At 38.1% G+C, this 27,999-nt stretch overlaps 1 protein-coding gene across 7 annotated transcripts in view; it reads left to right on the top strand.

Moving 5' to 3' along the window:
• The window catches only part of NCKAP5 (NCK associated protein 5), a 417,071-nt gene that overhangs the window by 362,931 nt on the left and 26,141 nt on the right, over nt 1-27,999 (top strand). For 5 of the 7 annotated variants that reach the window (XM_083865018.1, XM_083865017.1, XM_083865019.1 and 2 more), the window contains 4 exons: nt 3,479-3,557; nt 21,971-22,285; nt 24,454-24,590; nt 26,005-26,134. In XM_083865018.1, coding sequence (XP_083721144.1) covers nt 3,479-3,557; nt 21,971-22,285; nt 24,454-24,590; nt 26,005-26,134 — 661 coding nt within the window. Of the gene's footprint in view, nt 1-3,478; nt 3,558-21,970; nt 22,286-24,453; nt 24,591-26,004; nt 26,135-27,999 lie in introns of those variants that run through there. The other 2 variants (XM_083865021.1, XM_083865022.1) reach the window with 2 other exon arrangements.

Here is a 27,999-nt window from a genome sequence, read left to right as displayed (position 1 = left end):
TAACCTAAAGTCAGGCTGAAGGGGTGCCCTTCCTGGTGAAGCTTCTTTTAATTGACCTTAGAATTTAATGAGCAATGTCTTGCCTGGCAAGAGCTTTTCCCATGATGTTTTAAAGTCAAGCACAAGGAGAAGAGAGATGCTTTAACCCTATAGCATTCTTTCCTCATTCCTGAGATAGCTGTCTTGTCCATATTATTACAATTATTATTAACCATAACCACAATTTTGACAAACAGCCTGGAAGCTTGTGCCAAATATAATATTTACTCTGAAGCTGAGGCTGTTACTTTTGTTGTTCTGATAGTACTGAGTTACTGAAGTGCAGCACACATAACAATTTCATCTGGGAGAATCTGAAATACAAATTCACTGGGAACACTGCAAAAAGCTTTGTAATGACAACTGAAAAACCTCTTAGCTAAGGGCTGGTGTTGTGGATGCTTGAGGTCAAGGCATTCCATACACAGTTTCAAATTCAGGGAAATTTTTTTTCCTTTTTTTTAACTTTAATACAGATATCTTTGCTGAGAACATCTGCAAGGTCATTTTTTTTTTTAAACTTACAGGGAACATATGCAAAATGAATGTGTTTGAAAACTTTCCTCCTGACTCCTCTGGTATCATCTCTTCTTTGAAAATGTAGATGTCTCCTGCATTATAAAACCACAAATTATAAGCATATCTAAGGCTGTCCTTGTAGTGTCACTGAAAGGAAAGAGAGAGAATGAAAGTCTGGAAATGTGCAATATGCAGGAAATTCAATCCAACTGATCTAGAACTTAGATAGCAAAGCAGAGCCCCTTATCAGAACCACTCAGTTTAACTATGCCCCATTTAATATGGTCCTGACAGCTTAGGGTATATCTTCACTGTACAGAAGTACAAAAACTCTACACATTGCTTCCACAATTTCTTTCTAACTTATTATTTTCTAATGCTGCAATAATTTGCTGTGCTTTTTGTCTGTCATTTGGTGAAGTCTTTCTAAATGCTGCAGTAATAAGTCTTTTAAGTATATCTTAAAGAAACACACTTCATTTTATGAAGGAACTACAAAGATTGTCCTTAATGTATGTAAATAATGGAGAAATGCTAATTATACTGTTTAGTTTTTAAGGACATGTTAGTCATGGTGAAAAGGCATTACTTCTGCTACACCATACAGTCTTTTGTTAGAAGGGAAACAAAGTATTTTTGTATGGTTTTTGAAGATAAGGTTACATTTATATGTTTTCATTTTTTTGAGTTTCATATTGTGTTTACTATGGCACTTAATTCCTGAAAGAAATATCTAGTGCCAAAAGACTGATGACATCTAGAATAATGAGATTTGAAATGTGCTTACAGTTATTAATGCTAACTTATGAAAGAGATATACCTTAAGATTCCTCAATATGTGGTGTTTCATCTTGTCCTCCAAACTTCTAAAAGAAAAACAATGCAAAGTCTTTAAATTCAAACTTCATGAATCTTATTACTATCATTTCCAGTTATTCTTTGGTGTCTGCTTGCTTTGAAGCAGATTGCAAAGGGCTGGGAGATAACTGAGACTGAGAACAGCCACATGCATTAGAACGGCCTGTTGTGCCTTTTTTTTTTTTTTTTTTCTTGCTCATAAAAAGACAAAATTAATGCTTTTGGAGAAAACAGCATTAATCTTTTGAAAAGCCCTAAACCAGGAAGATTTCTTTTCTTTTCTGAACAATGCAAAGTGCACTCAGTCATACGGTTCAGTGCGGAAGCTGCTGTATTTCCAAACTGCTTATCAGATATATACTGCTGCTTTAAATCCTGGCCAGAACAGTTGCTAACATAAATTTCCTAGCAAGATTTTTTCCTTTAAAAGCTATTTAATTTTTGATGATTAAATCACTTTTCCTATGATGTGCCAGGTAAAGGCTTGAGGCACTATTATGCCATAACATATGCACCGATTACCTCTGATTTCTGTTCATGCAAAGAGTGTTATTGCTGGACTGCCACTGAATTTATGGAAAAAGCAATGTTCCACCAATGGTGGCCTTGTGCATTCACCTTCAGAGGGAGACACTTCCCGTTAGTGTTCATCAAAAAAAGCACTTTGCTCTAAAGGCCAGCCAGCAGAAATACATAACACTTTAGCCCTACACCAAGGATATTCCACATTCTCCAGTACTTTTTCATGTCCTTGGCTGGAGCTTAAGGTGAGATACAATCATTTCTGTGCTGCGCTGCTTCATTTCATCTTTGTGATTTTATTACAGCCCTGTGTGATTTAAAACAGCCATGGGCTTCACTTTGTGAGGTGGAAAGGTGGCACCAGACCCCAGGCACCAGGAGTTTTGTGTGGCACTCACTCCATGTGCAGTCTGTGTGTTTGGGGAACACCCAGGGATCTATTGCAATATTGTGAAATGTCACAGCAGCACTTGGCCAGGCACTCTGCAAATGTGAGAAACTCTTCCACCTGGAGCTAGATGCCAAGTGAACATTCTCCTCCTCACTTTTCATAGCCTGAAAAGAGACATTTCGTAAGAAAGAAAAGATGTCATCAAATCCCTTAGGATTAAGAGATGATAAATGCACTTTTTAAAGTCTAGAGAGCAAGTCTTTGGTTTTGTACTTAGGCTGCTCACAAGAGGTCAACAGGGCTTCTTGTGTAACCCAGCAAGCAGGATTTACACTGTGATCGAAGATATGTCATGCAAATGATGATAAATTCCAGTGGTTTAGATTACAAAATGTGCTCTTGTTATTGTGAGCGTGCTGTAAGCAGTTTAAAACAGCAGAGAGTGATTAGCAAATAATTTAAGATCCCTGAGATATTGAAAGCAGTTTTTTCAGTGGTGCTGCCTTTTCTCCTCTCATCACCCTGGAAATATCTTTATTCCTGTTTGATTTATGTAGCATGGCAGAAAAATATGTCCTTGAAACTGAATTGTGGCCACTGAGGGCATGTGATGGAGGGGGATTTCACTGGGTGTGCTAGGGAGACACCCAGATTATCTGTGCACTTGGGAAATAGGAGTGAAGAATAACAGGGCAAAGATACATCTCTGAAAAAAAACCATAATATCTGAGGGATTTGAGTAACACAAACTTGAATACCACATACAAGCTCTTAGAGTGCACTGTGTTCTTAAATGAATTTTTTCTATCTGTCTAGCTAATAAATGCTTTTAAACAGAGGTGGAAATAAAAACACCAAAGTTCAGTGTTTGCAAACTGAACTAAAGAGATACCACACCGTATATTAGGTGTTTATTTTGAAGAAGTGCATCTTCCAAGGGTATTTGTCATTGCTGCATATTTTGATTTTGAATGAAATTAAAGTTGTTATCGTCAGATATCATTCACAGAATGACAGGTTATATATTCCACTCTTAGCTGCCATGTAACTTTACTCTGATTTATTTCTGCAAAACAGTCTGTAGTTGTCATGAAGCAACATGAACAGAGTCACAGATGTTCTTCACTTTTGTTGTTGCACTATGTACAGGCTAAAGTAGTCACAGAAAACCTGCAAGAAGAAGAGGAGGACACCATGACAAGGACTACATGTCAGAGTCATGTGATAGGTACTAAATTATATTTTACACTGGATTTTATTGCTGTCACCTCTTGTGGAAAAGACATATTTAATTCTCATTACTTTGTTTGTTTGCCCCCTTATGTCAGCTTTAGCCTTCACTTAGCTCCTGGATAGCCAGATTTCATCAAATGCATGAGATGAGCACATGGCATTACAACTGTGGGTCAATGCAATGTTTGACTGGAGGGCCTTGGGATCTGGTTATGAAAGATCATTTCAGCCTCCAAGAACACTGGGTTACATACAGGGGCTTAACATAAGGGCTGTTGTGCATGACACTTCCAGGGGGAATAATACCAATATACTGTAACTCTGTCATCTGGCCTTGGATCAGTAAAATTCAGAATAAAATTTAAACAGCAGAATAATTGTTGTGATAAACTAAACCACAAGGAACAGCAAACAAGTGTCTGTCCAGAAGACCTTAAGGCTGCTATTAAAAATAAAGTTAGTTGCCTTTGCTGTAGAAGGGTGGTACCATCCACCCTTGGCATGTACTAATTTTTAATCTCAGTACATGTAAAAATGTCTAATAGGCAATGGAGAACAAAACAGAAGTCTGAGGTTTGTATCAGAGCAGTGTGTCACCAATATAAGGAACTGACTGAACGAGAAAAAATCTCCTTTAGCAAGTTCCCTTTGCAGAAAGAGATTGCTGTAAAAAAATGTCATTAAAAAGTTAAAGTCTGATACCATTTTTTTTATAGCCAGAATCTTTCATTTCACTGGTACTGCCAACCCAGCAAGTGCAAACTGAGGTATCATGTCAAAACACATTTCTTTTGGGGGCAGTAGGAAGATGCTTGCATGCTTCACTGACTTGCACAGCCCTTTCAGTCCCAAATTCAGACAAATAAACTCTGGCTGTGTTACCTGAAGGAAAGATCCCTAAACTCTTCCCTCTCTGAGAACTCAGCCATAACCTGGCTCCATGACAGCAACTGAATAACAAGAACTGTGCAGTGTAAGACTCTGAGGGCATTCTGTCACTAGCCCTGCAAATAGAAATTCATGCCTCTCATGCTGTGCATAAAGGACTTATTTTCTGTTACCAGAAATTGCCCAGCAAAGAATACCTCACCTAAGATTGTTCAAAATTATTTTTCCTCGTGCTGAAATAATTACTTTACCTCCATCTCAAAAAATCCTCAAAATTTTTACATCAAATTATGTGAAATGTTTCAAATTTTTTAATCTAGATACTCAAAAAATAAACCAAAACAGCTATTTCCATAGTTTGGGGATTTTTTTTCATTAAAAGACTCCAGAGCATCCTTGTTTTTCATCAGTGTAATTGGTGGCTGTGGCTGGGGACTAGTTGCTAAAGTTTGATATTTTACTTTTTATTTGGTCCTGTAATATATAGTTCTGGTGGCTTTTGAGAGTATAAATATTTTGCTCCTCCCACAGGCACCAAATCTGACTCTCTGACAGGACACAGTGGTTATGGAGCAGGTTGTCAGATGCTTTTAAAATTCCTTGATAGAGCTTCTCCCATTTTTCTGATACAAAAGTTTTCATAGAAAGATACTGACTTTTCCTTGCTGAAACTCTATGCTTCTCACACTAACTTGTTCCATAGCCTCACCACCCTTATAGCAAAGAATTTCTTAATAATTCCTAAATTCTCTCTCCCTCAGCTTAAGGCCATTCCCCCTTGTTTCCTCAGAAAACAAAGTTCACTGTGGGTTTTTAGCTGTATTTTAATGCATTTATTCTACTGGGTTTTACCAAAACAGACTTAGAGTTGAATGTATCGCAGAAAGGCTGTGATTAAACAGGGAAAATGTTTTTTATGCAGCAGGAAAAGTGCATGTTTCTGTGGTTGTCACTGAAATAACTAAACTGACAGCAGTGCTGCCCAGTTAACCAATAAACAAAGTACTAATAACAGTCTTCTAGGGAGGTGTCATGTGAGACAATCGTGGTTCATCATGTTCCATCAGTGAGATACTCCTGGGGATGAATCAAAAAATGTCTAAAATACCAGTTGCTAGGTTTTTAATTGTCAGTTGCTGATCTAAACCAATTTGAGTATTTTACTGGCTCTTCAGATTTGCCCAGTTGAAAGAAAGCAACAAATGCCCAGTTATATACAATTTCCCTCCTCATACACTCATATCTCAGGAACACATGATCGTTTCCATATGGAGCAGTCATTATATTGTGCTATATAATTCTTCAAAATATATTTAAACCATTTTGAAAGATTTTTTTAAATGTTATACCCTTACCTGTGCTACATGTAGTGTCAGTGAGGAAGCCCAACGTGGCTGTGGCAGCAGAGATGCTGCCAGTGCTCCCACCCCCACAGACAGCAGACCTGAGGACCCATGAGCATCCCTTTGAAGTCCAGTCATCCTCAGAGCTCTTCCCTCAAGCCCTTTGCAATAAAGTGGTTGTGGTTTGGAAGAGGGATGAAGTGGAAAACGCTAAAGTACCTCGTAAGAGGAAGGACATGATGAAAAAGTTGACTTCCCCTTCATGTCATAACAGACTCCCCAGCTCAGACAGGTACAGCAGGGTCTTCAAGTAGTCCTATAAATAAAATTCCTTTATTGAATGCACAGATGATGTGTCAAGCTCCTGACAGTATTGTTCCTGTGTAAACATAAAAAAAAGGCACCTTCATTTTACAAAGAAAAGGAATTCTGTTCCCCTCAAGGGACTAGAAGTGTCATTATTTGTCTTGAATTTCCCCATTGTCACAATGGCCCAAAAACTTACAAGACAGTTACAGATGACACCTTTACATACAGAATGTAATAATTGGACATCATGAAAGGAACAAAGCATTTGTTTAAAAGTTCAATATTTCATATTTCGAGTGCTGTTTCAAATTAGCAGCTACTCCTGGAAAAGTGTGATTATATTAATTACAATGCATTCAGAATTTTCATTGATAAACAGCTTCAAGGGAAAAGTCAAAACTCCATGGCACAAGTAAACAAATGCTAATTACTGAAGAATTCATTCTTGCAGACAACTTCGCATGGGAATACTTGGGTATGCAGCAACACTGGGTTTGGGTATACACAAATTAACAGGCTGTTTTCTTTTTGGGAATATATCTGTAATGAACAGGAAATTTAGTTGTAATTAATCATATCATTCTTCAGTGTTGGTATGGAGCTCTGCTGAGGCTGAAGGGAAAGACTGAATGTGCCATTTTCTCAGACAGCAACACTTTGGTGATTTATCAAACTCCAGTTTGAAATTTGCATGATAATAATTCTTCTGGGTCCAGTTTCCTTTTCTGTCACCCCAAATGGGTGAAATTATGCTAGAAGAGCAAGTCAGAATGGAATAAGCTTTTTACTAATGATACACACAAAACACAGCCTCAGCTTAAATAAGCTGATGAGAAGTGTCTGAGAAAGTTTCAAGTCTTCTTAAATTTACACTCAGCTTTCAATAAAAAGAAAGAGGATTTCTTTTTTTTCTTGTCACAGATATTTCTATGTGTGAATATGTTTATTTTCCATAGTGGGTTTCCAGCAGGCATTCCATCCTTAGCAACATAAGTGAATCAAACATTTTTGATCCAAAGCACTGAAATTCAGGGAGTACATGGAAGCCTGGGCAGTTCATCCGAAGGAATTGTTTTATTGAACTGGAAATATTATGGTTTCAAATGTTATATTTCATATGTGACTGATTGAGCTAGAAGGCCAGATTCATTGTATAATAAAAGGCTGATGAGTTTTGACATCAGGGGACATCCCTGCTAGCAGATTTTTTCATCAAAATAACATCCCTGGTAAGAATAAAATAAATTTTAACAATCTGAATAGATCTGAAGTTTCATGCAGGTTCTCTAGAGAGCAAATACTTGATAACAGGAGAATTGGTTGTAGCAATCCCAAATACATCTGGGTGTTATTGGTTCTGCCTGCCCCAGTGGAAGCACAAGGTGCTTCCTACTGAAGTTGTGTGGGGAGTTAAATCCCTGAGGCAGGCTGGGCTTAGATTCCACAGTACAAAGATTCACATTTCCTGGAAACAGATTACCTAACTGTGCATTGATCCCTGTTGTGTGTTTGGAGAATTCCAAGTGAAATTCAGGGCTGGACAAAGATTATGAAGATAAATGTAGCCAGAATTCTTGAAACTTTGAAGAAGGACTTGGGACTAGTATTTGTCAAATTTTCATTAGAGGTCCAGGTCAGTTGCTCTAAATGGATTCATCCAGTGTTAAATGGGAACTTTGTAGACAGAGCAAATGCCTTCAGGAACTTAGAAGGATTTTGAAAAGTCTCTAGCTAGGTAGAGGGTTGGGCTTCCACATTATCAAAGCAACATTGAAAGTACACTGTAGACTAGACTTTGGTGCTTTGTGCCAGAACAAAAACACACACTGAGGTCAAGGGATTCTTTTGTAGCTCTGCTGTAGCCCAGTGCTCAAATCCATTAAAGTTCTTGATAATCATCTGCCTTATGGCAGGCTTTATCATCATTTTCTCTGCTTTCCAAGAACAACCTTTCAGAAGGGTTTTGCAGCGTAATTTAAAGGCAATCTAGTCAGAAAAAGGAAGAAACTTTTTTTTTATGAAACATTTTTGAGATTTGTCTTCTTTAGGGAGCATTTGGTTGAATCTCTTAGATGCTTCATGTCCCAGAGAAGAAGTATAGTGAGTATTTTGTATGTTGCATTATGTTTTAAAATCCCCTCCTTTAAGCTTTGTATGCAGCAAGGTGATCAAACTCCATTTTCAGTAGAAACCAGGAAAGTCCTTCACAGCAAGTTTTATAGATAAGTTGCCAGCTCCTGGATAGTAATTTCACAGATATACTGATAGCAAAGGTAGAACATGTAACTTTGCAGATAGAAATGGGTTTCACTTAAAATTAAATGTCAGCATTACAATTATTTGTATTGAGGTATCAAATACTTTAGATGATAACCTTGGCTTTTGTATTCTGATATTGTTTTATTCAGCACCCAGTAGCCATATTATGAAATTATATATATGATAATAAGAAAAAACACTTCATGAACAGAATTTTCTATGAGAATGGCCTGCATTTTTTTCTGGTGCTCCAGATAAATTTGTTTCTGGCTCCTCTTTTCTTCCTGGTTCTTATGTATGTTTTTCCCACAAATAGATCCATTTTCTTGTCTCACCTTTCTCCTCATATTTGTTCACCTGCATCATTTGAAACTGGTGGTCACTGTTTGTGTGGTACTGCTTGTGTGGGCAGATCCCCACAGATCCAGACTTTCCTTCAGAGCCTTTCTGTATCCATACCAATAACCTTTTCTAACCAATAGATCCTTGCTCCAGTGCCATCTGCCTTTTTTTTTTTTCTCTTGGTTTCTTTCTGAAATCTAAATCTGATGAACTCTGGAACTGAGAAATTATGTGTCACATTTCATTTCTGAATGGGCCATTTAATGTACACACTCTTAGTGCTTAGTTTTATAAATTATCCAATATCTTTTTCCAAAACTTGCTGAAAATATCAGTCCCTCTGTTTGTTTAATAAGCTTGTACCAAGTTTCCAATGAGAGAAAAAAAACACTGGACACCCCCCTCTGCCAAACCAAACACTTAATTTTGTTCACCATTATGTAAACTGCTGAAACTGGGTGTTTTCATTGGGGTACTAAGTAAACAGCTGTTAAATTCATGTTTTCTCATTCTTGGGGAATTGAAATAGATGTGAAGGAAACAAGCCTGATTAATGTGGCAAATACATTAAATTTGACATGCATCATCCTAAAGCATGTCCATTAAGTCTGATGTATTTGAGCGAGCACATTTACATTAAGGAACCCTCAAAACCTGGAGACAGATTACGTGAGGTCTGTAATGGATTACCAAGATAAATGTAACAGGGTAAGTGAGAGAGGAGAGATGGTGAGCAAACTTATCTGTGTTATAGCCAGTGCATTCAGGAAAGAGAGATGATCCACATCACTGGGGAGAGGAAAAGGGATAAGCCACAATTTGCTTCAATGCCCAGCAAATCATTGTGTGCCTCCAGTACATGTAATGGAGAACAATCTTCAACTGATACAGTGTCTTCTCAGCTCAAAAAAAATCCTTTCTTGTCATGAAGTCTCAATGCCTGAGAAAACAATTTATCACTGTCAGCATTAATTCCTTTCATCAGGCCACTGATAGAAGTTAAGCATTTAGCAATCATCACTGATACAGCAGTTGAGTCATTCATTTACACATTTTCAGATAAAGGAGAATTGTTTGCTCTATCTTCCCCATCACCACTCAGCAAAGCTTTCGAATGCCTAGAAGTCTCTACACGTGAGGTTGCTGTCTATAAAAGTCATCAAGCAAAACCAGTTATTATTGAATCCATTTCCAGCCTGGGTCTGTTCCTATTTTACATCTACAAAATGTTCCATTTTGATACAAGTTGTGATAAGGTATTAGATTTTTCATGAACCCCCTCTATGAGCAATGGTGCAAGTATGCATGGATATATTGGCACATCATAACAAAGCTGTTTTCCCAAGCCCTGTGTGCATGTGGAAGCTGAAAGGTTGGTGTCAGATCTGTAGGTGCTGGCTGTCCTGCTTAGCAAGTGTGCTAGACCCTTGAAATGAGAGTTCAGCATAGCAGATAACTTAAAAAATCTGCTCACTTGCTGTGTCTAACCAGCTTCCAGCTTGGCTGTTAATCCAAAGGGTTAGGTTCCTAATTGCTAGAACAATCATGAATTGATAAATAGTAAAATAAATTGCTTGCCTCTAGCAATGTTGGGATCCAAACTTATTCATTAAAAAAAAAAAATCAAAACAAAACAGAAAAAGCCTCAAAATCTAGTGACACAAGTGTCCTGAAGGGTGTGAGAGACCATCACAATCTTATTTACCATGGTGTTACTGTAGAGACAAGAGGAATGTTTGAAAGTGCACAAACAGAACTGAGATCATCTGGATAAAAAGCAGTTCCATTTGTACGCTGACTTACCAAAATACCTCAGTCAGTCCCTCTAAATTTTTGCCATCTGCTGCCTCCATGTAATATCCCCAAAGCATGTACATTTCCATGCAATTATCGAGCACTATTCTTCCCCTTTTTTACTCCAGAATCTTCATTTTCTGATCCTTCAAGAACATTGAAATGACCTGTGGCTGTTGTTCACTTACTTTTCTGAACCAGAGCTGATAAAATGAGTCATCACTGATGGGAAATCTGGTTTAATAACTAGTAGCTGTTCATTGCAAGAACAACTGACTGCCCTGTGTGTAGAAACATCCCCTTAGGTTGGAAGTCCTGCTTAGGCACCTCATCAGTCAAGTTTTTTAAATCTTCAAAGATTTTGTTCTACATCTGTCCCTGAGCAGTGAGCCATGTCTTTGGGAGACTTTACACATCACTTAGCAGTCCCATGTTGCTATGCTGCAATATTTGTGTGGCTGAAGATGTGGTGTGGTCCTGCTGTTGAGTTGGCCTTCCAGGGCAGTGTGCAACAGCCTTAATTCCCATTCCAGGCCTTGCTCATCAGAAATACTCAGACTGGTGCAGAAAGCTGACTAAATATCCTTTCCTTCTACTGAGTTGCTCTGCATGTTCTCAGTGGAACTTTATTAAAATAAATGACTGCTTTTTTTGTGTGGTTTTTATATGGGTGAGGTGAACAAGCTACACTGCAGAACAGACAGCTGTGAGAGGAATGGCATTATGTGTGTTTGGAGCACTAGAAACAGCATGAATAGTGTCAGCTCTGCTGTGTTCTGGACTTGTTTGGCATTTGGGCATTGCTGCAGGGATTGATTTTGAAGTAATGGTCTGGAGGAGCCCATGATAACAGAGTGAAACTTTCTGAGCATTTTTCTAGTTGATACTTGTATTTTCGTGAAGGTGATGGAGAACCTTGCCAATGTGAATAATAAGAAACTAACATCCATTAATGTCTTCTAATTTATGTCAGCTTACCTTCTTCACAGTCTGGCAAAGACAAATCATTTCTTTTTACCTAAAAGATAGTACACATAGCATTTGTCTAATTGCCAATTCTTCTACAGCTCAGCTGCAGCCTACTGTCTAGCTTGTCTTCCCTCTGTGGAGAGAATTAATATTTTGGATCAACACTTCCTTATTAGCCACAGTGATTTGCCGTTAATTTCCTTCTTTGTCATTACATCTACTCTCCCAGAAATACCAAATTTTATCACTAGAATGAGAAGTGTGTGTCTTTATGCATTATATATAGGATACAGTCTAATTATTATTCAAGATACTAAGAATCTGCTGGTCTCATTCAGGCTTAAAATGTCAATTAAACAGGATGGCTGGGTTCTGCCACTCTGAAGTGAATGCTGCTGTGTTGATTTACTGTACTTTACATTCTAGCCCAATCTGCATTCATTTTTATCACTCAAATCAGGACTGTGCCTGATTATCCTACCTCTTACAGGATAGCACACACTGGTGTTCTCTACAGCAGTAGGAGTCCTTCTGTTTGAAACTTTTTTACTTTACATGTTTTTTTTGCTCCTGGAAAGGGCCATCTGTGGATGTGTGTACAAAGCTTCAGTCATGCATTTCCCATTAATTCATATACCTGAAGTACAACTGGGCAAACTGAAAAGCATTTCTAGTGAGGATGTGTTATTTTAAACATGTTTCATCTGTGCTCACAGGGACTTTATTCTCCTTTTCAACAATGAAATCTTGTATAACCTTCATGAAAAATACATTTTTACCTGAATTATCAGCTAAGTTTGAGCTGTATTGGCATATGCCTTTCTAGATTCTCACTTTGAGGATAGGCTGCCTATTCCTAATTTTGTTGCTGTTTTTAATTGAGTTGGAGCTTTGATTCATGTCTTCAGTCTGACACCTGAATTGTTGACATATGATTATGCAATTAGTCATCATTGGAGATCATAGAAAAACAGACTCTTCAAAAAATAATCACTCTAAGAGAGAAATAATCCCTATAGAATTACTGCATAGTTTTTAATACTAGATTAACTCAATTTCTCAGTGTTTGGACAGTTCACTGGTAGGACAAGAAAAGGAAATTAAGCAATATATTTACAGTGAATAATTTCTTTACTTCTTTTCTTTAACAAGGAGAGGTGCGGTATGTTGTTTCAAAGCTGTTATCCTAATGGTGTTTCTGTAGCACCACATAACGTGGCATGCATTTTTTGCAAAAAACAGAATTCCTGAAAAAAAAAATATCAGTTCATTCTTCTGCCTTCAAATCATGATGGTTTTTACCAGCTCCTGCTTGCCTGCATTTGGTTCCACAATTGATTCAGCTGCTTTGGAGTGGTCTGAACTTGGATACCAGAATGCAAGGATTATAGTGCACCTAAAAGTTACTTAAAGCTTTGTGCACTCACTCTGTTAATAAGTTTTTGTTAATTAAGAAATAAAATCAATTTTTTTCAGTTTTTTTCAGGTGTATATTTTGAGTGATTGTTAGCAGTAGCCTTAAGTAAAGCCATCTGCAGGGCAAAACTAAAAATAAATTATTTAAAGCTTCATTTAATATTCATGTAGCTTTAATTTCAGTATTTTTTTTTACTAACAAACAAAAAGCAGTGATGTTACAGAATAAATATAGTACATTCTCTAGTGCATTTGCAAAACCCAGAGCTTCCCATGCACTTAGAAAGAAACTGGTCCATGTTTACCAGAGACAGCATTTTTGCTTAAAGCACTATCCCTAGTCCTATCTCTTGGGAATAGAAAATCAAAGAAAGTATCTCAATGTGAGTGAAACCAAACTCCAATTTATAAGAGAGTTGCTTAACAGCAAGTAAATCAGTGCTTCCACCCCGTTATCCTTAAATGCCTCCAGCTCAGTCATCAGTGAACAGAAGCCCTGCATGGAACAGCCAAATGCTCCCCTGGGCACCGTGTGCAGCCCATGTCTCTGAGATGCTCAGTCTGACCTCTTCACTTCTCTAACTGTGGTTTAATGCACTTATTCTTAAAATAAACCAACTGCCTCTAACAATAGCATCAAAACCCCAATCTTGTTGCTTCTTATAGGTATTTTGCAGCTTGCTGTTAATTCCTGAGCAGCCTCCAGAAAAGCTGAGTGGAGGTATGTCTACACAAACATTATTCATGAGAGGGATTGCAGGTTGGTTTTGCTCTGGCTGCCAAACATCCACATCCTTTATCCTCATGGCAGCACTCCAGTGATGGAGAAGTGGGATTAGCTCTGTGTTTTAATGTGAACAACTGGGGCATAAAGCAAGAGAGATAAAGGCCTGTGGTTACATGGAAAAGGCATGGCTGAGGCAGCCCTTTGCACCTGAGTAAATAACGAACCTTCCTGTCTTGGGCTTTGCTATTTACAGGCAGGATTTCTGAGAGCTGGGATGTGTCTTTCCTGTTAGAAGGGGAGCATCCATCCACACCTCAAATGAGCCATCCACAGGAAGATGTTCCTGAGACTGCAACTGCTGGCTCCCAACCTTCACATTTCAGGGTTCTGAGGGAAACAGAAGGCTTTGCTCAGTGAAAAAGCCTGGGAAAGCTGCATTCCTGCATTGCAGCAGGCCTGTTGCTTACCTTGGATTCACACCTTGCTTGAGATGTGAGGACTTCTTCTTCTCAGCTGTTACTCATCTATAACTTTCTCAAAGAGAGTTGCAAAGTTGTAAGGCTTTGGGGATGTACAGCCAGAAAAGAGGAATAGCTCCCTGAAGAGTTTCTAGGCTGGCCTCATTGACAGCCAGGCTGCACCTGGTCTTCATTTAATTACCTTTTATACAGAGCTTCAAGCTGCTCTTCAAACAAATTAAAAGTCTCAATATATCTTTTCTAGCAGGACTAAAATAGTGTCTATTCCTAATATCCTGTCTCCTGAGAACAGTGAGGAGATTTTGAGAAAGAAAATACAACAGCATAATAGAAGAGAGATCATTCCAGCTGCCATTGGCTGTGGGGCTTCCCCAGCTGGAAAACTGCAAGTTCACCTTTGCATTTAATAGACAGAGGTGTCGAGTAGCAAATTAAAAGAATTATCCAAGTTCTTCCTCCAGCTCATTTTGTCCTCTTTAACAGCCTTATTCCACAAAGTTTGTCACCATTACAGGCATGCAGGAATCAGATCTGAATGCCTGGAGGAAGATAAGAAACAGTTGGAAAAAAAAAAAAGGTCCATAGATAACTGCTAAATTGGAGTACAAGATCATTAGTATTCTCTAATAATTAAAACTACTCTTTTAAGTTACTAGCAGAAATGTATTTTAAGATGGGACTGGAATTAAAATGAGGCAGCAATTATCTGTTTCAACTCAGGAAATACACTTCAGATGGGATTGTGGTCATGGAAAACTGTGAAGACAACTGACAATTTATTGGATAAATGACATGTTGAAGTTTGTGGGTTCTGCAAAATAAAGTGTGAATAGGAGGAAAATAGAAAGAGCACTGAATAAGTTGGTAAAGCCTGTATTTATTTCATTTATTGTTATTATAAATAGGCATAAATTGTAATCCCCAATTCAAGTAGCCATGAATGAAGTTCCATCGTTTGAAAATACACAGCACAGTCCTCCTCCAATTTATCCTTCCTTAGTATATGTTGGAAATAATCCCATGCCACCAGTGCAGTACCCATGGGTGTAAGGTAGGGCTGTGAAAACTTGGGTCTTTTCTAGTTTTACCTTGGATAGCCTTTGGGTTTTTTAATTTTCCACATTAGTTGTACGTCAGATCTAGATAGAAAACAATAATGCACTCATCTTTGATCAAATTGATCAAATTATAGTGTAAACCCAGAAGGAATAATCTACTTAAAATCGACAATGATTTGGCAGAAATACATTTTCTTCTTTTTGTGGTTGCTTTAGCATTGCAGATGAAGAGAAGGATGTGCAAATAAAGAGATCTGTTTTGCCATCTGTAGTTTAACTTCTTCCTGCCAATGCCACATGTAGCTTAAAGATGTTTATTAACTTTCTAAAGAATTTTGCAGGGACCTATCAACATTTGAAATACTCTTCTGAAAAGGAAAAAAAAAAAGAAAGTCTATTAATTTTTAATTTGGCATGTTTCAAAATGCTAGGGAAAAACTATACTCCCTTTGTGTTCCAGAAGAAAGCCAGTACATGTTATCTGGTTCCCCATGACAGCCTAGTGGAAACTCTTGAACTTTCTAATGCAAAGAAAGGTAATTTGTTAGAATTTGTGTATTCTGTTACTGATGGGAACAACATCCTTCCATTTTTAATGGATAATGAACTGGATACTCCTTGAAGAAGTCCTATTCAGTGTTATTTACCTCTCAGAACCTGTCAAGGCTTCAATCTGTACTTTTGAAGACAGCTTGCTGGAAATTTCCCAGCAAAACTGTTCTTGATACAGAGCTATTTTTGACTGATATTTTTTTCCTGAAAATGCCTGCTTTCTGTGGAGAATTCTGGTGGTTACTTAAAGATTTCAGCTGAAGTTCCTGTCAATCATGTGCAGTTTTGTAGGCCAAAACTTGAAAATTTATGTGAGGAATATCTCAAACCAGCTGTAGTGGTGAGCACAGGGGAGGATTCCACATTTTTCATGAGGTGGGATGCTTCTTTTAGAGAAAATATGTCCCTGTGCTACTAGTATTATACCTAGAAAGCCTGATGTAATCAGATCTACCTGTGATCTTTCTGACATAAAATACATTTGTCATCTTTGTTGTTGTTTATTTTTAATGTTGAGACAGATTTGCCATGAAATTTAAGTAGCATAAAGACTTCTGCAACTTTACCACCTCCAAACAGAAACTGTTTATGTGTCATTTGAAGTAGAAATAGGGGCTGTTTGCAGTAATTGTACATAATATCTGTCAGTGTTTCATAAGTAACATCATCATGGTGAATGGCTGAGGTTATTGAGCTGCTTCTGGAAGTCTCAATCCCCTCAGGCAGCACTAAGGGGCTTCTGTCACTCGTGGCACAAGTGGGTAGAGAGGCAAAGTTACACTCAAAACACAGTAGGACCTATAATTATTTCCTCTCCAACCTGTAAGTCCTTCCCTCTGTGCCAATATTTAGAAATGTCTCCTTTTGTTATGCCTAATTCGAAGTAGGTGAATTGCTTGTTCATTTTGAGTGATACTGTGTGTGCACATCTACCTGTTTAATAGGACTGCTGATTGATTGATGCCTTATTTTAGCTCTGTGGGTAAAACTTGGCATCTTGTGGTTTCTGTAAAGATTTTTATGGGTTATTCAAGAATCAAAGAAAAACTCACAGATTGTTTTAAATAGGTGGTCAAAAGAACCATGAGTTGTTTTACAGACTTCTCAGCAGTGTAACAGTTCCTGTGTAAAGAAGGACTTGTGTGTGATTTGTGAACAGACTAAGCATCTGTGAAACTCACTTAGGATACAACATAAAAAGGCTTTATTAGAATGTGAATCTTTACTTTACCTGAGGAAACATTATGAAACACTCCCCAGTTATTCAGTTAAAGGTTTGTTTGCAATAACATGTGGCATTATATCCCCCTCAGCAAAGGCATGTTTTCACATTATTGAAGAAAAGTGTAATCAGAAGCTGTGTTTAAATGACACATCACCATCTTATGTCTTCTCTCTTATGAAATTCACAAATCCTCTTCATTATGTGCCAGGACTCAACCATAGGTTCAACATTAGAAAGACTAACATGTCCCTAATCTAAAAGTGGGATGGATTTTTGCTTATTTTGAGTAATATCCTATTTTAGAACCATCAGTGTAGAACTTAACTGGGGCTGGACCAAGATTTCTTATGCTGTGCTGGAAGCAATTCCCTCCACAGTAACTGTTCTATACTTTCTTTTATAGTTTTTCCCCCAAATTGATTTTCCTTTCACATGCATTGTATGAAAAGAGGAGCAGAGAAAGGAGCTGTGTAACAGCAAAAAGCAGTATGGTGCCAGCTCAGAAAATACAGAAACTCACTCAGAAATCAGAGTGAGAGCTCCTCTCACCCTCCTGGTGACCCAGAGCAGCACTTCTGAAGGAACACAAAAGCAGGGTCAGCACTCAGCTTCCCTGGGTATTCTCTTCCAGTCTCCAGTGAATTTTGTACCAAGGATGTTTTCTGAGATAAAGGTGATGTGTTTCTGATGTCTTTGTGGCAAGAGTTTCAGAAGAAATAAAAAAAAAAGGTTGATGTATAATTAAGTTTAATGATTTGTTGCTGGTATTTAAGATGCATTTTTAAATTATCTATGCTCAGGAGAATGCCCTAAAATACTTCAATGAATTCTAAGCTGTCAGTTCTTACCAGTGGGGTATGTTTACTTCTAACTCTTTAATTTTTGCATTTCAGAGGAAAATGTAGAAAAAACCCTACAGAATGAGCTGCTAGAGTTGTTCTCCCCAGTCATGATCTGATTTTTAGAATTCCTGATACCTGCCAGCCTGGGTGTATGTCCCTTTCCTACTCTCCTCTTGTCCAGACCCTCAAAGTGGAGCAGAGTTTTCACAGATCCTTTTTATTCCATCTCTGATTTGGGTGCTGGCTCTGTGTTGGAGAGACCTTGGTGATCTACTGATACCAGAAAATGTTGGTGAAGCACCAACAATGATGCAGTATTTTGTCCAGCTGTACAAATTACCTTGGTGTCAACTGATGCAGGACATGAACTGCAGGATCTTCTCACGTGAAAATACAAAATTTTGAAATTATTGAGAAGTAGTTCAGAAAACTTTCAGAAAACTTTTTATACAGTGTTAACCCCTTTTTTCCCTGTGGTTAAGAGGCTTCTCAACATTATAGATCTTCCTCAAATTTTCCATTGAGCTCTTACAATGCTCTGTCATCAAAATATTCCCAAGCAGTCAAGAGTTTTGTGACCTCTAGGAAATATCTTTAAATTCTTCCTTGTTTCTGTTTTCAGTTTGGAATTGTTCATCTACAGGAGGACTTCCAGGGACTTTGTTTTAGGTCCAGACTCAAATGCCCATGATGAAAGGGAGGAAAGGGGTTATTTCAGTATTTCAGGCTTTTGATTTAAGTCTGATTATTCAGAGAAATGGCTGATGATGACTCTGTCTGTGTCCACTATAAAGCCAATACCACTCTGAGCTTCTTTCTTCCCTGGCAAAGAAAGTGGAGGGAAAAAAAAAATATCAGAAACAGGCAAGGAATTTGGCTGGTGTGCCAGGAAGAATTCTCAAGCAAAAGTAATTAAGCTCATATATAACTCTTTCCAGACTTTAATGTTTCACGGAGTCATTTTTCATCTACTGAGTGGTACTGTCACAGCACCAGAGATTCAACTTTTACATATTTTCATTATGTAGTCTTGTGCAGCTCTTGCTGATAACAGTAATTTGAAGTGTCAGTGCAGCTGATGAAATCAGATGGGCCATGAAGCTGTTTGAAAGCTGTCACTGGGATGTCTAAAGTATTTTTTTTATTTTGCAGTTGCTTCATAAAAAATTAAAAACAACGCAAGTTAATGTGTATTCGTTCTTTCAGTAATACAAATTGTTCTGAGAGATATGTTTTTATTTGTATTCTGTAGCTTCAGGGGGAAATTAATTACTTTCAGTAATGAAAAATTAAAATTGACAAAGAATTTTGTGGTTTCCTCTGGCTTTAGGACACGGTTTTTGAGGATTATTCAACATAGCCGAGTCACAGAATTTTCCAAAAATCTGTCTTTAAGTGTCACAACAGGAGCTTCCAAGCTTTGAGCACTTTGAAAAACAGACCCTTTCGTGGTTTTTCAGAACTAAAAATTGAGCTGTGTGAGCTGTTCTAAAAATCTGGTTCCACCTGGTATATTTCCTTTACCATGGATGGAGTCCCTGTGAAGGTAGACTATAATCAATTAAAACTATTTTTCCTTTTAATTAAATGTGATACCACTGGTGTGCTCCTCCATCACTCTCACTATTATTTTGGAAACAGCAGGAGACTGTATATTCTTGGAAGTCTGGCCCTCAGTATTCATTTCTTTTGATTCTCTGCCATTGTTTTCGTGGTCCGTTCCTAGATGTACACGAGGTAATAGTGGGCAAGAGAAGAAAGATTTTAAGAAACACACCCTCAGAAGATAAAAGTTTCCGTCTTCCAGTTCTCCCTTAGTCAAGGCTGTAGCTTTGCTTTTTGATGTACATTTTGATGCTGCTTAATTCTCCTGTAATAATTAGGAGGGAAAGACTTTTCCATTTCTTAGAGAATTGTCAGAAAGGAAACAACACTGCAAGGTCTTTCAGGGTCCCTGTGGAAATGAGTTCCAAACCAGGTCTCACACTGACCATACAGACAGGACAGGGGAGACTCCTCAGAACTCTTCTGTGTTCTTTTATGTGGTGTTTTCAGTTTACTCCATGTCTCTGCTGAGGAGCTCTGCCTCTCCAACACCACCAGTGTTACACAGATGTCTTTTGGTTAAGAGACAGATAACAGAAGTCCTTTTTTATTCCATATTTCCCTTTATTTGCTAACTCTCTCACCAACACTCTTTAGTTGAAGAATTGCCTGTCCATGAGCTAACATGCTGTTTCAGCTTGATTATCTCCAGAAAATGGCAAGGCCAACACCTGGCATTTTAAATTGCTTTTCCACACTCCCACTTCTATCTAGGTATTTTTGCTATTCAAAACCAACGAAAAAAAAAAAAAAGATAGAGGAAATATAGCTGAGATTAGAGGGTTCGGTAGATGCAGCAGGACCAAATATAATTCTCTTTTTTTTCTTCATGTTTCCTGGAAAACTTTCAGCAGCTTCAAAAATCATTATGACACATTAGCTTAGAAATGTGATGAAAAATGTAGGTGCTAGCTAGGCATGGCTTCCACACCTTGCCTCCTTTTACCCATGGAGAGAAATTATTGGCATGCAGTAATTCTGTGAGGGAAATCAGAGTCACTTCCTGCCCTTTTAGAAGACAATGGACAGAGCATTTGCTGCTGCAGCTCAGCCAGGCCCTGGAGGTTCAGGTGCCCAGTAGGACTTTCAGTCCTTCTTTGATCCTGAGTGATGAAGATAAGGCAAAGAGGTCCACATAAATATAAGCTGCTTTTGCAAGAACCGTGAAATAGAAATACGTATTTAATTTATCTGTAAGTAGTTTCTTACTTATGATCAAGAAAGGCCTGTTGAGATGAAGGTATTTAACAAGAATGGTAATGTTCTTAGTTCAAAAAACAAATGGGCAAAACCCGTAGGGGAGAGATATTTTCAAATTTTTGAGAGTATTAGAAACATTGCAGAGGGAAAAATAGTGAAAATTACTTGACAGAGCACTGCTAACTACAACAGACTTTAATAACAAATGGACATATCATAAAAAAAATCAATACTCAGAAACACGTAAAATAGAGACAGAGAAGATATATTAGGCCATATTCTGCATCTCCTGCTAGAGTAGAATTGTTCACTGCAGTATATCTTTAGTCTAGTGTAGCCTTAAATTGTTCAAAGCAAAGGAAATGCCTCTGCTTCCTTTGGGATTGTCTGCCACAGACTTAAGATCTTGCTGTCAAGGGATGTTTCCAGACATTTAACCTAAATTATGCTCATTTTCCAACCATTAGTGCTGAAGTTCCCTCCTTGGTGTTTATAGCTCTCAGAAGGACTTTGCCATCACAGTCTCTTCAACATTGTTGGCCCATTATAGAAACAAAAGGGAAGTCTCTGGAAACTGATAGAGAATGATAGGGCAGGGGAGTTGCCTGCACATACTGGTTTCTCAAATAGCAATGTGCGCACAGCTACACTTGCACCTTTCCATGTTCCATGGTTCCTACAGCATCTTTCCAAGAGGATGAATAAGCTGGAGGGCTCTGTAAAACCCTACTGCTCCCAAAAAAAATGTACTAAAGGTATCCCTGCCTGGCATTGTGTACACTTACCCAAACTGGGATGTGCAGAACCAGAGTGTGACAAGGTCAATAAAGGCATGGCTGTTGCTGTCCCAGATTTTCAGGATGCTCTGAGAGATGGGTTATCTCTAAGAAACTCTGTAAATCTTAATTGTGTGTAAGAATGCATGTTACATTTTGGTTAACACCTTCTTGTGTGAGAAACAATTACCAAAACACAGGTGAGGAGAGGCCAAACCTTTGTGGAGTGTGGGTTTATGTTGGAAGAAATATATTGCACTATTCCATCCCTCAAACTGGTACTCTCCAGACATTCTATGGGCTTTCAAGCTAAATGATTTTAAAAATCCATCTGTAATTGCTTTCCAGGACCTGCCCCACTTATCCATTATCACACTGTTACTCCAAAGCAAGCCAGTGTCAATGTTCTGGCCCTTGTTTATTTTCACTGCATCTCAACAGGGCATTTCCTTGTATTCAGTTACACAGAGTGTCAAAAGTGTTCCAGTGACAGGTCACAAAGTGCTAAATGTTTCCCTTGCCTCCAAACCTTCCCTTTAAGAGTCCCCTTTTCCCCGCTAGATCCTTTCCCTGACTTTAAATACCTTCAGCTCCATCCCATCACCCCAATTTCCTGTGCCTTAGAGTCTTGCTGCCAGATGAGGACGTTGGACAGCGGGATCGGAACCTTCCCCCTCCCTGACTCAGGGAACCGCTCGACGGGGCGACACATTTCTAGGCAAGAGTCAGCCTTGGAAACTGGAGCCTTTGCAGCATCCCAGCAAGTTCCTCTTTCAGCTCCTTCAGTAAAAGCCAAAACTCTTGAGCGAGAAGTGCCTTCGACAGCTAAGAGCCAGGAGTCTGTGGAAAGCGTAATTAGTCACTCAACATCTGATCCGGCCATGGCTGCCAAAGGTATACGACCTTTTCAAAGTCGCCTTCCCAAACCAGCTTCCTCAGGTAAAATGTCAATTACACTGAAAATCACATTATTTCTGCCTTGGCCTCTGCTTTGATTAGCAGAAATGCCTTAATAATGGCAATTGATAACAGAAATGTTAAATGCGCGGCAGAAGATACTCTTTTTATGAATGCGTAAGGTTAACAAGTTTGTGACCTGAGCCATATGAAGATTTTGTTAAACAAAATGCTTATCTGAGGAAGAAAAATGAGTTTAGTACTTAAAGCATTTTTTCAAGAAACAGTACTTGAAGAAAAAAAACCATATGCCAGCCTTGGAAGTTGACTTGAAAAAGCATACGGATGTTCAGCAATATTCAGGATCAGACTGCACAAAGTACAAAGCACAGCCATGTTGTAACATAGAAAAGATAAATTCATAAAGGCTTGCTTTTGATACTGGATTTGAACTAAAAACTCATTTGGCCTCAATGCATAAATTCTGTCCCACTGAATATATGGCCTTGACCTCAAACAAGGCTCTCATTACTTCACTACATCATACAAACACATTTTTATATATGAACATAAAATACCTGACTTTCACTTATGAGCTATGTGTGTGTTTAAGCTATAAAACAAGAGCTGACAAAGGTATAAAAGGCCTGGCAATCCATCAAAGCTCCAGAAAATAACTTTGGATTAGTAGATAGTTCCATTGAAGTCTGTGCATTTTTTATAAACAAACATTGACTATTTATGCAAGTTTTTGGAAGGCTTTAGAGTTATTAATATATATGTTAATAGCATTAAAAATCATGTAGCATTAACAATAGGAAAAATTTGACAGCACAACAGCTACAGCAGAAAACATAGTAAAAGTGATTAGTTTAATGAGGAAGGGTATTGTTTTATCTTGACCAAATGCAATGTCACTCATTTATTGGGGTTATGGTGATTAGCACTTTGTCAGTCAAATTATTGCTCCTGTAAAATTGTGAGTATTTAAATTGCATAAATCTGTATCACTCTATAAGAGAGATATTCTGTGTAATTAGCATATAAGGTTAAATATCAAGTCTGAGATTAATTTAAGGCCATCAAATATATGTTCTGCTAATGAGCTGACATATACTGAATCTAAGAGGAAAGAAGCCTCACTTATATGTCCATAGGATGCATGGCAGAAGATTTCTAATTAAACATCTTAGAACTCAGTTGATTTAGCAAAATATTCCTAGTGCAGTGTTGTAGTGGCATAATAGACTGCAAACACACATTGTATGCTCTATTGCAGACTCCCCTGCTTGTTTCAAATCAAAGCTAAATAAAAGATATTATAATACTTAGTATATTTTAAATAAGTGTACTGTTAATTAATGGTACAGCTGAGAAGGATTCAGAAGAGAAATCTTAGTTATAGATTATGTGCTACATGCTTGAATGGCCACATGTGTGACCTCAATTCAGCAGTGTGTTATAGAGTAGGGCCCATGATTAAACACTGTCATTATAACAAATTGAACAGAAACTGCAAGCATTGAATTGCTTCATAAGAAGTCAGGAGCAGTAAGATTGTTCTGATCTTAATGCTAATATTCACTGCACCAACCTTGTAAGGTTTGTATCTTAATTAAATTGTCATGAAGAGATGTTACAAAAAAGTAGTATACATCAGATGATGGGGTCAGCTCATTCTTTACTAGACTATCTTCATTCAATTCTTCTCTCCCTCACTTTCTCATCCAAATTACAATTATCACTTTATTTCATATGCACCATATATCTTCTTTGATGTTCTGATTTTGCATAGTGCAAATATAGCAAATAAAAAAGCTGGCTTCCTACTAGAAAGGTACTTCAAATTATATTTATGTTAAAAGATTGTTCTCTGAGAACATAAAATAGCAGAGCAGATCCTACAATGCCTAGAAGTAGTTATTGAATGTTGTTTCTTTGTTGAAAGGGTATATATTTTATAACTAATGAAGGGATTTAAATTCATGTCTTCTTTTTTTCTTGTTAACTGGAAAAGGATTTGGATGAAATTCTGCCACTTTAGTTAGAACTATTCCAGTAAGTTAGTAAGCTGTTCCTTTGAGTAGTAAAATATTGGACATAATGAAAGTATCACAATTTGCCCCCAGTTTTTACTGGATTATAATTGACACACTATCATGAAGATGCTGATGAGACCTAGAATTTAAATAATGTCTCCTTTAATTCAGGAATAATTAACCTTGCAAAGCAAAGTGAACAAGAAGCAAGTTCTGTGACCTCTGCCTCATTAGAACACACTGAAGAGACTGTAGAAAATAGAAAAGTTCTTCCAGAGTGGACCCCCAAGAAAACTACTAAAACGAAGGTATAAGTTGTGGCATCTCTTTAATAAGATGAGTATTGTGGCCAATGTCAAGATAACAATGTTTTAATGGCCAATGGTTTAATATGGTGTGCAGAGTAACTAACAAACTAATACCTGCATTTACTTCTTTACCCTTCATTTGCTATCTCATTATTTATCAGTAATAATGATACGGCACCTAAAGGTTCTTTGTCTGCCTGGTTATAAAGATGTTTTAATTAAAATCCTCTCAGGCACTTTTAGAAAAGGAAATTGAGACCTTTTACCCCATTCTTCTCTTCTAGAAAGTTGATAGTTTGTTGCTTTTCTTTAGATTCAGATTGGTTTTTTTCCCCATGACTGTATGGCTGTGTAGTATGAGAGTTTGAGAGGAGCTGTGGAAGTATTGTGAACAGGAAAATACTCTTCTAACATGTTTCTGTGGGGTTTTGGGACTAGAGCTGACTTGCAATCTCTAATGCTGGGCATTCCTGGCTGCATGCAGGCTACATCCTTGGCTCTGGTTCCCTGTCCACAAGTGTGTGATTCCTAACAAAGTGTTGTCCTTCTGCAGCACTTAAAAACTGCATGGATGGAAAGATGGGGAAGTTATTATTCCTCTTAGAGAAACAGAATTAAAATCTCACTGGAGCCACTGATAGGCAGCTGGAGTAGAGATAGTGGGTGGTATTTGCACATGCCATTATCCCAACAGTATCAGGTTTAGCTTCCCCCTGCCTGGATTGGGGGGTTTATTGTACTGAGCTGCTGCTCCTGCATGGTTTGAGCCTTCAGGCCTTCCATGATTAGAAGCTGTTCAGAGCTGTCAGTGTTCCTCTTTATTCCCAGAAGAAAATCAATAATACTTCTTCCTGGAAAGAGCTGGCAAAGGAATCAGCTGGGAACTAAGGGCTCTCCAGTACTGTAATATAAGTACCAGGAGAAGGGATGTGAATTTAGGAAACAGTTAGGATTTACTGGGGTAGAAATGGTGTATTGTCTACTGGCCATCCTAATTGTCTCTAGAATTGCTTGCAGCAAACTATTTCTGGTGTGATAATATTGCATCTTACAAATAGACTGTATTAAACACACTTAAGAACTTCTAAAATTGAACTTGGTGGATAAAATTATCCAAAAATGTTGGTAGAATTGAAAACAATGTTACAGTGGGGGAAAAAAAAAAGTTAAACTATGGATTGTTTCTGCCAGACTGTGTCAGGGGACGTAGCAGGACAAGAATGGGTTATTTCCCCCACATCAGACTGATGATTTTTTACTTGAAGGAGTTAGACTGGTAATGCAGCCTTTACCAGTTGAACTACCTGTTTATACTGCATGATTAATATAAAATGTGCTACTCCCAATAGTATCTTCAGCATTATTTTGATATATTTGCATTATCTGACTTGCTGCCTTGCCCTTCTTTGTGTAGGACACAGCTCTGAGGGTGTGCACGTACTCAGCGAGCAGCACTGACAGCGAGCCAGAGCCAGAGTACAAAACCAGTTATTTCAGAGCTGCAGAGGAGACTCTTGTGGAGTTAACAAAGAACAACAGACAAGGTAATTGAAAATCTGTACATAAAGAAGTATGTCCCTCAACCCCACACTGACTCAGCAGCAGATGGTGTCCTTCATTGAACTTTCTGTCTAGATTTCACTTTCTAACCCCAAATCTTTCTTCAGTCTAATTTTCCATTAACTTTTTATTACCCTTTTTCTTTTTATTGTGTGTAAATGCTTTTCCCCCTCTTCCACAGTTTTTTTTGCTGGTGAGGGCTTAACTTGTAGGTTTTTATGCATAAATCTCTGCGATGCAAATAAAAATAATTCCATTATTACAAAATTGGAAGGTGGCTATAAACACAGTTTTCTTTTCTTTCTTTCTTTTCTATTATACAGCCAGTTGAAATAATGCAACGATCAAGGCCACAGTTTCCCAGCCCCTGTATCAAGGTGATGTTGGTTATGGTGCCACAGCAAACTCTCCCTCATTTTCCTCTCTGTATATATTGCAGCTTTCAAGTAAGAAAGCTTTTAGTGAGGATTGATGGCAGTTTGGAATTTACTGAATTCCAGTGGATAAAAACACATTAAGTGAAGTTCTTGAGATAACAGTTTTCTGTGTGTTTAATAACCCGGGAAATTGCTGCCTTGTCTTGACCAAACCAGTCTGCTGTGCTCGGAGCCACCTTCCAGTGCAGATGTGTGCCCTGGGAGGTTCTGTCCTTGTCCTTGCAGCCCATGGATCCCCCCTGCAGGGGGAAAATTCTGGCCAGTGCAAAGGCCAGTGCAAGGTCCTGGCAGGTCCCTGAGAGCTGATGGCCTGTGCAGCCCCAGGCCTGGCCTGGCAGGGATCAGCACCTGCAGCACCAGCACCGTGGCCTGGAGAACACCATGTGTGGCTGGATGCTGTGTTCTTCAGTGCCTCTAACGTTTGGCATTTCCAGGGCTAATCCACTGGTTGTGATTCCATAGGAGAGAGCAGAATGGGAAGCTGGGACCATTTATTTACATTGCTGCTGCAGCTTTCTGGGTTTAATCTGCAGAAAATATTACAAGTCATTTTAGTCAGCACATAAATGCTTCTTTTTACAGATTTTGCTTTTTACAAACCATATTTTAATGCAATAAATGTGGGATTTTTTTAAAGAAGTAAATAAGCTTTTTTCTTTCCTGCATTCATCACAATTTGCAAAAAAAAATTATCATGTGTTAGCAGTTGCTTTAAATAGCAGCAGATTCCAAGTTTAATGATATCTGAGCATGACTTGGGGTGACCATTTTACATAGAGATTCATTAATTTTGTGTATATGCATCCGTTTTGAGACAGTAAGAGAATAAAATACTTGATTGTGATTGAGACAAATAGAAGATTATGACACATTATTGCAAAAGTATTTCTGCTGTGCTCATTCCTCATAGTCAGGGTTTCTGTTCTGTGCTCTCTAAAAGCCATTCTTACATGGTATTAACAGCCATACTTTATCCCATTCTGTGTTCAAAGGTCTCAGTGTCTTTATGCACACAAGTGATATAACCTCAAAACATCTACATGAGGCTGGGGCAGGGGCTCCAGCAAACCAATCCACAGAGAATATTTTTGTATGGATAGATAATTACATTTATTAGCTGAGTCCCCAAACTCACTGGTCACACAATTATAATGTTGGAGTGATTTTCGTTTTCCATTTATGAGCAGGGAACAGAAAGACTGAGTGCCCAATGCAAAGGCTATTAAAAGTCAATGATAAGACTTTTGTTGATTTAATGGGCTTAGCATGAGATTCCCGGTGCATTGCCCAGTGTTACAGAGAAGGTCAGTAGAGTATCAGGGAATATGCCAAATATTCCAGATCCTTCTCCTGCAACCATGAAAATGTTTTGATTTCATTCTCATAAATTGGTTCTACCCTGATTCTGTTAG

This window comes from Zosterops lateralis (genome assembly GCF_965231275.1).
Source record: "Zosterops lateralis genome assembly, chromosome: 7".
NCBI classification, from domain to species: domain Eukaryota; kingdom Metazoa; phylum Chordata; class Aves; order Passeriformes; family Zosteropidae; genus Zosterops; species Zosterops lateralis.
Note: the sequence above shows the minus strand (reverse complement) of the source record. Positions and strands in the feature narration are given on the sequence as shown.